The sequence below is a fragment of the Globicephala melas genome, chromosome 9, assembly GCF_963455315.2.
Source record: "Globicephala melas chromosome 9, mGloMel1.2, whole genome shotgun sequence".
Classification (NCBI taxonomy): Eukaryota; Metazoa; Chordata; class Mammalia; order Artiodactyla; family Delphinidae; genus Globicephala; species Globicephala melas.
The window spans coordinates 51,430,013-51,442,345 of NC_083322.1; the positions used below are offsets into that span (position 1 = coordinate 51,430,013).

At 37.8% G+C, this 12,333-nt stretch overlaps 1 protein-coding gene across 4 annotated transcripts in view; it reads right to left on the reverse strand.

Annotated features, from left to right (window-relative positions):
* Positions 1-11,855, reverse strand: part of FAM221A (family with sequence similarity 221 member A) — a 40,008-nt gene extending 28,153 nt beyond the window's left edge. For all 4 annotated transcript variants that reach the window (XM_060304553.1, XM_060304552.1, XM_060304551.1 and 1 more), the window contains exons 1-4: positions 11,704-11,855; positions 8,697-8,870; positions 5,398-5,588; positions 3,108-3,314 (exon numbers count right to left, since the gene is read on the reverse strand). In XM_060304553.1, the coding sequence (XP_060160536.1) occupies positions 3,108-3,314; positions 5,398-5,588; positions 8,697-8,870; positions 11,704-11,768 (637 nt within the window). In that variant the 5' untranslated portion in view covers positions 11,769-11,855. The remainder of the gene's footprint in view (positions 1-3,107; positions 3,315-5,397; positions 5,589-8,696; positions 8,871-11,703) is intronic.
* Positions 11,856-12,333: the final 478 nt, after the last annotated feature.

A 12,333-nucleotide genomic window follows, 5' to 3' on the forward strand; every position in this document is an offset into this window, starting at 1 on the left:
TCAAAGAGTAAGAAGAGTCATAAACATTGGAAAGGAAGAAGCAAAACTATCATTACAGTTGACCTTTGAACTGTGCAGGAGTTAAGGGTGCCGACCCTTCACGCAGTCAAAATCCACATATAACTTTCCCGTCAGCCTTCCGTTATCCACGGTTCCACATCTGCAGATTCAACCAACTACAGATTGTATAGTATCATAGTGTTTGCTACTGAAAAAAAATCCATGTATAAATGGACGCTTGCAGTTCAAAGCCCTGTTGCTCAAGGGTCAACTGTATATGCAAAATCAACTAAAGATATACATTTAAAATCTTAAGATTAAGTAATAATGACTGGTAACAAAAGCAGCATACAACATTTCCTTTTTCATAAGCAAACAATAATCAGCTAGAAAATATAAAGGAAGGGAAAAATCCATATATGATAGCTTTAAAAACGATGAAATATCTAGAAATAAAATTAAGAATTGTGCAGGACTTTCATGAAGGTAACTTCAGAATTCCACTAAGCTACACAGAAGACAAAGAAATGAAGAGACTCAATATTTTAAAACAGCAAATCTTCCTATATTAATCTACATATTCAACTAAAATAATAGAAAGTTTTGTAATAATAGAATGTTTTTAAAAAACAATGCCAAAGGTCTGAAAGAATTAAAAGGGAAGAATAGGTCAGGAAAATTCTAAAGTAAAAAACTGAAATCATACATATTAATTTATTATAAAGCTGTAGTAATGAAAACAATAAGGTAGTCGCACAGAAATAGACAATAATGAGTCTGACTAATGAGCCCATAACAATTTTGGGGTTGAACCCAGTCCTACCACTTACTAGCTGAATAACACAGAACAAGATGTTTTACTACTCTGTGCTGAGTTTCCTCGTCTGCAAAAAGGATTAATAATAGCACCTAACTCAGAGCGAGGATTAAATCCTCAGGAGGATTTAATTTAATTAAATCCTCAGGAGGATTTAATCCTCAGAGTGAGGATTAAATGAGGTAATAGATATAAAGAGGCTGGAACAAGCCCCGCAGTACAAAGTCGTAATTATCATCAACAACATCATTACCATCATTTTTTGTTTGCCACTGATAACTGGGTTTTCTGTAACTGTTGCATGAGCCTAATACAATCATGTATCCATAAAAATTGAAAAAGGATTTATTTATGTAATTTAACAAGCTAGTTATAAAATAACCTAGAAGAGAAAATGCACAAATATATCAAGGCAATCCTGAAAAATGAACACAAACAGGAAGAATTTACCATATCAATTATCAAAGCACACTATGAAGAACAATAATTAAAAATACGAAATATTGGCACAAAATATGCAATGGCACAAAATAGAAAGTACAATAGAATATGGTAAAGGTAAAGTTTCAAATTATTTGGGAAAAATGGTGTTTGTATAACTTGCCATTGATTTGGACAAAAACCAAAGTTATACACACCTCACACTTTCACAAAAAGTAAATTCCAGATACATAAGAAAGCTAAACATAAAAGCAAAAAAATTAAGCATTAAAGTAAAATGAAGGAGAACATATTTATAAAATTAGAGTAGGGAAGGCCTGTTTCCTACATTTAAAAACTGTAAAACAAAAACAATAAGAAGTAAAAAACCCAAAAGACAGATGACATATTGGAAGAAAATATCTGCAAAATAAATACAAAGGATTAGTATACAGAATATATAAGAAGACTTCTTATAAATCAATGAGAAAATAGAAAAACATAAAAATAAGCAAAGTATATGGACAGACAATTCACAGAAAGTAAAATGGACACTAAATATAAGAATACTCTCATCTCACTAATAATGAGGGAAATCAACTGAACTGAAACAATGAGAACACTTTCACACATTAGACTGGCAAAAAAACTAAGTTTAATGACATCAATGATCAGCATAAATGTTTGGAAATAGGTAAGCTAAAACATCACTAAAGGAAGTATAAACAAGTACAGCATTTTTGGAGGGCAATTCGACAGAACGTATTACAATTTCACATGTGCACACTCTTCAACCCAACAATTCTACTTCTCTCCATCTGCCTTAGAGTCAAATTCACATAGTACACAAGGAAGCAAGTTCAAGGATTTGGGGGGCACGATGTTTGTAAAGGCAAAAAAATAAAATGGAAACAATCTAAATGCCATGAACAAGGAAATGGTTCAGAAAACTGATATATATCTATAGTGTGGAATACTACGAAGCAGTTAAAATATAAGTAGATTTGTATATCCTGATATAATAGGCCTTCAAAAATTATTCTAAGTTAAAAAAAAGTAAACTATAAAAATGTACGTTAAAAAGAGAAATACAAATCAATTGATGACAGCAAATTACACTCTAGGAAAGAATCTGGGGTTAAGAAAAGTGTTCAAGGGGGACTTGTTTGAATCTGTTTTAACAAGAAAATATTGATTTATGTTTTTGTAATCTTTGTAATGAAAAAAATAAAAGTAATACATGCTTTTTATGAAAAAAAAAATCCACACACATAGAAGTATTTAAAGTAGATAGGAACCATAGTTCTTTTTCCCAGAAGGATCCAGCTACCTTCAATAGTTTGAGATATATCCAATTAAACTTCTCTGTATATTACTTTAAGTTTTTATATATGCAAGTGGATATATTTGTGTGCATACATGTAGACATACATGCATATGATCATATATTACTACAGATGTGATAGCATGTACATACACACATGGACAAAAGCCTATGTTTCCAAAATGAGATGGTTATAATGGCAAAAATTACATACAATAGGATAACAGGTAAACTGTATCATATCAAATAAAACAAATTATTATTCCGCTATTACAAACAATGGGGTTGTGAGTTGGGATTTCGGTATGAGTATTGGGGTAGGAGTGATCTTTTATGTTTTCTGATTTTTCTGTAATAATCATACATCGGATAGTGACAATAAAATCTTTTTAAAAAAATAAAAATCAAATGAGAGAATATTTTTTGAAAATAACATGAAGAACTTAAAGTGCAAAACAAATACAAGGCTTCATTATTGTTAGCACACATAACACATATTGTGTTAGCACAATATGACAAGCTCACAGTTCATATATCGTCACTTACCAATTCCACTGTCATCTAATCGCATGTAGTCTTCTGCCAGCGAGCTAAAGCCAGTTAATCCTCCCATTGCTGCATAAGGAACGTCCCGTCCCACCGGTTTTCTCTGAGCCAGTCTTTCTTCCTTAGTTTCCACTACTGTGTAATGGGTATATGCAGGCTGACCACAAGCACAAGTGAAGGAGCTATGGAATCCTGAACACTGAGAACCTGAATCAAGATGTAAACCAAGTTAAACATTTTAAAATATAGGTAATGAGCTGTATGCCCTATAAACCACTTAGCTTGGCCAAAATCACCTGAATCTGGATCCCTCACACACTGTGCTCTGGCCCCTGTACCTCTTAGCCCTAGCCCCTGAACTCACTCCCTCCCAGCCACTGCTCTTACTTTTAAAAGATGCTAAAATGGTAAGAGAGTCCATAGCAAAAAAAAAAAAAAAATGGAAAAACCAATCAGGACTAAAGGAAACTGAGCTAAACATTGGAGAGCCAGGAAATACAGGCCCTCTCCTCAAATACTGAGTTAAAAGCAGGTATGGGGGGGGACAGCCCAGTGGTGAAGAAATAATGTGGAAACGTCTCTGTGGGTCAATTCCCCATAAAAGCCATATTGGAAGGCCAACCCAAAGACATAGAAAGATGCAACAGAATACTGTTTAACAACAAAAAGGAAAGAAGTACTGATGCATGTTACAGCATGGATGAATCATAAAACATTACACTAAGTGAAAGATGCTAATCAGAAAAGACCACATACTCCATGATTCCACTTATATGAAATGTCTAGAACAGGCAAATCTACAGAGACAGAAAGTAGATTATTGGTCGTCTAGAGCTGAGGGGAGGAAGAAATAAGGAATGACTGCTAATTGATATGGAATTTCTATTTGGGGTGATGAAAATATTCTAAAATTTATTGTGGTGATGGGTGCACAACTCTGTGAATATATTAAAAACCATTAGGTTGTACCCTCAAAATGGATGAATTATATAGTATGTGAATTATATCAATAAAATTACTATTTGTAAAAAAAAAAAAAAGCCACATTGAAATGGAGTCCAGAATACACCATTAACAAAATCTTTACACACTCACACTTCTGACAAATGTGTACGGGAACCAAGGCACATAATAAATAAGTTTTATTCAAACACTTCCATACTTCATCAGTGAAACATATTTATTTCTGCCACTGTCATTAAAAATGTTTTATAACATATTTCATCATAAGATTTCAATTCAAGATACTACAAAAAGAACTGGAAAAACTATCTCCTGAAGAAAAATATTTTACCCATTTTTTAAAAAATCCTACCTAGGGCTTCCTTGGTTGCACAGTGGTTAAGAATCCGCCTGCCAATGCAGGGGACACGGGTTCGAGACTTGGTCTGGAAAGATCCCACATGCCGCAGAGCAACTAAGCCCATGCGCCACAACTACTGAGCCTGCACTCTAGAGCCCGTGAACCACAACTACTGAGCCCGTGTGCCACAACTACTGAAGCCCGCGTGCCTAGAGCCCGTGCTCTGCAACAAGAGAAGCCACCGCAATGAGAAGCCAGCACACCGCAACAAAGAATAGCCCTGGCTAGCCAAAACTAGAGAAAGCCAGTGCGCAGCAATGAAGACCCAGTGCAGCCAAAAATAAATAAGTAAAAATAAAATAAAATTTTTAAAAGAATTTAAAAAATATATCCTATCTATTTCAAAGGGTTTTTAAAAGGATGATGAAGAGTAAGGGTATATGGGATGGTGGCTGGGATTTGGGTACAGGTATTGAGATAAGGGTGCTATTGCCTACAAAGTGTTAAAAGCATCATGTTACATTTTGCTTTTCCCATCAATCTATGTCTTAGGCAATAACAAAATAATCTGCCAGAAAATTATACAAATTTTTTAGACTTATAAAATCCTTTTTAAGGATTATTATTCTGTAAATAGAATTCAGTTGGTAAAACGTCCACGATTCAAAAATTTGAATCAGATCACGTCTAGTGATTCTTTAAAATCTATTACTATTACTTATTTGAATTACATGAGATTAAGGTTGAGATTAGAGATTAAGGTTGATGACTGCAAAGCATATAAATAACTGAGATTTTCCACAAAAATAAAATTTTAGAGTAGCTATCCATCATCCTAGTTGTTTAATGTCGCTGTAGCTGAATGAAACTGGCACAGAGACACATTTAATGTTGCTGTAGCTGAATGAAACTGGCACAGAGACACATTAAACATTCAATAAGGAGATAAAAGCATTCTGTTTGTGTGTTTATCATAATGTAACTCACAGGCATTGCACATAAAGCCAGGCCCAGCACTATGCTGATCAGCAAAGTGCTTGCACCTGCAGCGAATGGGCTGCCTGCCATTCAGAGGCACGTAGAGGTAAGCCCTGCATGGGCAGCCCGTCACTTGACAAGGCAGACTGATGGGGCGCTGCTGAGGAATCGTTTCAAAGTCAGTTTTATGTTGCTTATACCTAAAAAAAATAAAAGAGAAGAAATAAAAGCACAATGCAGGTACTGCCAGAAATGACAACTGCTGTTCTGTTAAATGCAAAATGATTCTTTTTCATTTTTATTTTTGTTTCATTGTTCTTATCAGTAAGGTTGAAAATACACTCCCCTGCATGCAGTATTTGTCAGCTCTGTTGCTTTGGTCAGAAAAATCTTCACCCATATAGATTTTTATTTTTAATTATTTAAGAAGAATTTTCACAACAATATACAAAGAAATAGCAAATAATTCTCTTAAAATACCACTACAGATTCTTTAATACAGAAGCACAACCCAAGAGCATGAAAAAACTTCTTCATGAAAATTCTTTTTATCAAAGTGCATTATTTACATTTATTTTCACAGGTTTGCTACTTAAAATTGAAATAAGTTCAATAAACGTATAATAATGCTATTTATTTTAATATAATTTAATTTTTAACTTTAAACTTCAAAATAAATTATCAACACCTTTCAAAGCCAAAGCTCTTTGTTAAAATGCTGTACCTAATTTTCTCAGGCCACTGGCTTCCTTCTCATTAAGTGATACTCAGTAAAATAATATTAAATTTATTATTCTCAATATTATCCTAGGTAACAGAAGTTAAAATAACGAGATACCATTTTTCACTTAGCAAAGAGAGCCAAAGTTTTCTTAACTGTACATATTTCACAGTGCTGTCAAGAGTGTTACAAAAGAACCAATCCCATTTAATAGGGTTTCAAGAAACATAAAAAGATGCATCCTTTAACCTACATGGTTCATTTTTGAAGAACATACCCTAAGAAAATTATTCCATGTATATAAAGAGCTTTGTGCATAAGAATAGCATTAGCAACAGTACTTACAATAGCAATATATATAAAGCATACTCATAATAAGGGAATGGATAAGTATATTACTAGAAGACAGTTTTCAAACTCTTTTACCAGTGAAAACTTTTCTTTAAATAAAATCTTTTACAGAACCATAATACTATACAAAATAGATTAAAGCAGAATTGGTTAAAGCAAGGTGAAGAGCCATTATTGGAGTCTGCCCTTCCCCTAACTTGCCCTTCCACCTGGTATGCCCCTGAGACTCCGTCATAGCTCTGGGGAAAACACAGTGAACACCACTGGACTAGCTGGAATATCAAGCAGGTATTAAAAACCTTGTTTACAATTACTATGAACCATGTGGAAACATTTCTGTGATTCTGTAATGAAAAACTGGTTCAATATTTATACATACATATAATTAACTAAATGAACTATGTAAAGAAAAAAGTACATGAACATAGTAAAACATATTAACAGCAGCTGGCTTTAGGTGGTGAGTCTTCTTCCTACGTTTCTTATATATTCCTCATTTTCCTTAAATAACCAATGTTTCACATCCATAATAGGGAAAAATTAATTCAGACAGAGATCTCACTGAGTGACTGGTACTAAAGAACTTTTCCATCCAAGTGGGGTTGGGTCACTTTTGAAGGTTAATTCCATGCTGTACAATTACACATAGATATGAGACTGGCACTAAATTTTTACGAGGATAAATGATAAAACTAACATAAATTTACCAAAGTCCTCTTCATTTCTGAAAGATATCAACATAACCCTCATCCTCCATTCCTCCACAGTGTTTTTATTTGGGGTTGCTAAATAAATTTCAAGTCAATCTATATACAACATTACTTAACCTAGCAACTGCCTAACAACCTCCAGCAAACTGCAAGTCTGTAAACAGCAACTACACAGAGTACCTCAGGAAAGAGCCCCAGAAACTATCAGAACAGGGCAGCTCTCCCATGGTTCCTTTGGAACAGAAAGTTGAAGTCGTTACCTAAAACCACGTAATAGTTTCTGTGATTTTTCCTTGAAGCAGCTTTGTCCTTTTGAGCTTTACAACTAAGACCTGTGACAGTCATAAAATTTAAAGTAGAACAGGATAAACACAGCAAAATGCAAACCTCAGGTATAGGTAACACACATCAATGGTTGCAGCCTCATGTATTTCCTTTCCTCCATGTGCTTTTCTCAGAAGAGGACCACTTGTAATAAAAAGCTGTGTGCTTGTATTTTTGTTTAAAGAAAGGTATATATATATATATATATATATACACACACATATATATATATACATATATACACACACACACACACACACACACACAGAGTTGACCCCTGAACAATACAGGTTTAAACTGAGGATTTTTTTTTTCAGTAAATATGCAGTAGGCCCTCAGTATCCATGGCTTCCTCATCTGGGCATTAAACCAACCACGTATTGTGTTCCTACTACGTTTATGATCTGAGGGTGGCGGAATCCACATCTGCAGACAGGAGGGCCCAGCTATGGGACTCGAGCATCCCCAGATTTTGGTGTCCGCAGTGGGTCCTGGAACCAATCCTTCACAGGTGTGTATGTGTGTGTGTGTGTGTGTGTGTGTGTAAATAAAAGAGGAAGGTATTCATACAACACACTTCTTAAAGTGTAAAGGGAGATTAGTAAATGTGAGGAGAAATGCTTCTATTTGTAGATTGGTAACCTGTTCAGTGTAGCTCAACTCAAGCAACTCTAAAATCAGTTCTGCATAACTTATGTAAGCTGAAGAATGGCTATGTGGGGGTCGATTACACCATACTCTCCAATGTTGAGTGTGTCTGAAAATGTTCATAATGAAAGGTGAAAATGAATAAATAAACTCTTTCTGCAGAGAAAAAAATAAATATAAAATCAGCTCTGCAGTCTGATGACCCATCCTCTACTACCTTGTCCACTGGTGGGAGAGGCAGACTCTGCTCCCCAGCCTAACTGAAAGACCCCTGGCAAAGCCACAGGGGCACCAATATCTTTCTAACCAATGGTAAGAGAAAAGATGCTTAAGGTGATAAACTCCATAATGAGTTCTAATCTGATACAACAGAAATTTTTCAAATATAGCCCCCAAAAACCTTAAATAATTTCTGGCATATTATTGGTATATAAAAGCCTGTTTTCAAATGTTTTCCAATGATCACCAATAATGGTATTTATAGAAGGAAGATATGCTCTGCTACAGTTTTATACTTCCTAATCACCAGAAACCTTAGCAATAAAATATCTTACCTATGGGTACAAAAACACAGTGTCTCTGGACCCACAAGTTTACAATCCATTCCAGTTGGTGATCGCCAGCTCACGAATAATCTGTTCTGTAAACGCATAGGTAAGACTTTTCTTTTGTATTCTTCATATTCTTCAGGAGTAAAAAGTTTCCCTCCATCATCCTCACCAACAATTCTATAACAAAAAAATACTTCTCTTAAGCCTTGTGGATTTATTTTCCAGGTTAAAAATACTAAAATTAAGCTATACTTGTATAGTCAAAGGAAACGCTGCTTCGGCTTTTTTTACTTAGGCTCATGTTAATAGCAAAATTACACACAATAGTAATAAAGCTTTTGCTTCCCATATAAAAGAGAATTATGAATAAGAAAGTCAATGAATTCATAACATCTGACTTCAATGATCCATGTTTACCACTAGAGAATTACCACATATTCATCTCAGTTTCTCCTTTGATTCTGAAGCAAACATGCTCATTTTTCCCGTTAAAAGCCGGAGCCTAAACTGCTAAAAAATTCTAATAGCTTCCTCCTTAAAAAATAGCCCCCCCCAAAAAACAAATGGTACAAAAAACATCGATGCTGAAGACAACATGACTAATGCCCACACTTGACTCCAAACCCTGGCCAGGAGTTTAAACTAAGATGGGACCCACAAACACCCTTGGATCTGCACCAGCTCAAACCCAACATATGCATTGAGTAATCAGGTGCAACACTGTTTAATTCCAGAAGACCGACCTCAAAATTTTATGGGAAAAATTAAGCCAACACTATTTCTTAGGAAATTAAGAATTGGACTCCCTGGAGGAAAAGGAAGCACAATTAAAATTGAAGAAATAGCTCCTTGAAAATACCTCCTTAAAAAGTCATGAAAAATGTTGTTTGCAGAATGCTACATAATTTTTGGTGGAATCCATACTCTTTTCCATACTTTCAAGCCTTTAGCTGAGGTAGATAAATAAAACCAACTCAGAGGCTATGAAACCATTACAAGCTTCTTCCTTACTTAAATAATTTAGATACACAATAGTAAAAAAAATAAAAACAAAGGGCATTTTATTCTGCGATAAATTTTGGGCCACTTTACTTTATTATAGCTACCAAGAAGTATACCAACAGGTACTAAAAAGACCTTAAGATCAATGCAGATCTTTAAAGAAAGAGATCATTTAATTTTAAGTTCTAAACCAGTGTAGCTCAAACTTTATTTACAGAATCCCGAAGAAATCTAGTTCAAATGCAGATTAAGATTAAAATGCCTGAAGAGGGCCTGGTGATGCTCCTTGGTGATGCCATGACTGCTACACTTTGAGCAGCAAGCCCCTAACTTTTAGAGAATTATTCCAGGTAGTTTATGTTTGAAAAAATAATTTCCTCCCAGGCCCTAACATTTTCTGGGCCAGGCAAGAGACTACAACTGAAGGCCCACATTCCACATACCTGAATATCTAAATATCTAAGTTATCAGTCAACATCAGGACCCAGCAACTTGCTCCCAAGGAAATGTAAGACTTGGAGCCTCAAAGAGCCCGCTCTGCCCTACATGAGGGCTGGGTGGAAGCTGTTCTGGGCACAAGTCTCCTTGCGTTACCCGAACCAGGAATGAGGCCTGACCCATCAAGCTTCTCACCCTCACTTTTTCTGGCTCAGAATTACCAAGACATTTCTAGGCATTACCCAAAAGTATGTCACCTAGACAGCCAGAGGGAAGTGCAGTCAGATAGGAACTCATTTGCCCAAGTAATTTGGGGCGACCACCTTTAAGCAGAGCAACTCCTCTGGCTTGGGTTTCAGGCCGCTCAAGCTTCCCAGGTGAGGATACGATCGTCTCACTTCCCCTTTATACACACACACACACACACACACACACACACACACACACACACGCCTCAACTCCCCTTCCTCCTGCCTGTCCCTCTCCAGTAATTCCCACTCACCCAGTTTCCCAACTGTCAAAAACAAATACCGTATGCTAACACATATATATGGAATCTAAGAAAAAAAAAAAGGTCATGAAGAACCTAGGGATAAGACGGGAATAAAGATGCAGACCTACTAGAGCATGGACTTGAGGATATGGGGAGGGGAAAGGGTAAGCTAGGACAAAGTGAGAGAGTGGCATGGACATATATACACTACCAAACGTAAAATAGATAGCTAGTGGGAAGTCGCCGCATAGCACAGGGAGATCAGCTAGGTGGTTTGTGACCACCTAGAAGGGTGGGAGGGAGAGAGACGCAAGATGGAAGAGATACGGGAACATATGTATATGTATAACTGATTCACTTTGTTATAAAGCAGAAACTAACACACCATTGTAAAGCAATTATACTCCAATAAAGACACACACACACACAAAAACCTTTCTTGGGAGACCGGAAAAACACATCGCTACAGGTGCATCGGTCTTTGTCAGGGCCCCAGGCAGTGAATCACTCCCTAAAGCCCTAGGAGCGGCTGCACTTCCAGTTTCCAGAGAAGAGTTTCTCCAGAACCACCAACACTACACCAGTGTCTTTCTCTTAAAACCTGCCCCTCGGGGTTGGGAGCACGTTTAGAAGTTCACAACTTACCCTATTACTAAGTTAACATGCAAACTTGATGTCTGCTTTTACAGGCCCCGAGTACTAATGTGTAATCTACACTGGCAGTTTAGAAGAAAACAAAAAAAAGGATCTTTGCATAAATCTAGTTAATAATCCTTCCTCAAAGAGGTCAGAGCGGGAGGCCTTTTAAATTGCCTCGGAAGAAACTTATTAGAATAGAACTGCGTGTCCGTACAATATTTAATTACAGAAAGAGAAAACCTGCAATCAATGTAAGCTTCCCCCACCAGCCCGGGAAGGGATTCCGGGAGCCCAAGCGAGCCAGCGCTGGGCCCCTGCCTGCGCCTCCAGCGCTCCTCCCGCGACGGGGGCCGGGCCCGCCCGCGCCTCCAGAGCTCCTCCAGCGAGAGGGACCGGGCCTGCCCGGGGCCTCCTGGCCCCGCGGAGCCACCGCCTCACCTCCGGTACTCCATGTACTCGTCCACGGCCGCCGCGCTGCCGGCGGGCAACGTCAGCCGCTCCATGGCGGTCGGGGAACCGGGAGGCGCCGGCTCTGGGGCCCCAGCCCGCCCTGCGCACGTGAGCAGAACCCTGAGGAGCCAAAACCGGTCCTGCCCCGGCCGGCCGCGCCCCCTCCCACCCGCCTCCCGATTGGCCCGCAGGAAGACCGCGGTGACCACGCAGGGCGCGCGCTGCCACCTGGCTGCCCACGAGAAACTTGGCCTCCACGCTCAACCCCGCCGCGCTGGGGATGCTGTTTACCGGCCTCCGCAAACCTTGTCCCTCTCGTTTTCCCTGGTCTGGCAGGTGTCCTTGTAAAATAACGAGTGACGAGGGAGTGCAATGCCTTGCATGTAATGGATGCACAGAACATGGGTTATTTCTTTGTGCAGCGTTTTTCTCTGGTTGTGAGAAGGTTCTGGAACGTGTGAGGCCCACCTCTCCATAATCCCCAGCCGTGTTTTCAAATTTGGCGTTTAAAAAACTGTGATGTAAAATCAGTAGTCCTGAGTGTCTGCGTCCAGTTTGGCTGTCGCTAAAGCAACATGTTCTTCAAAGAAATTGAGTAGCGGTTTAAGCGGAAACAAA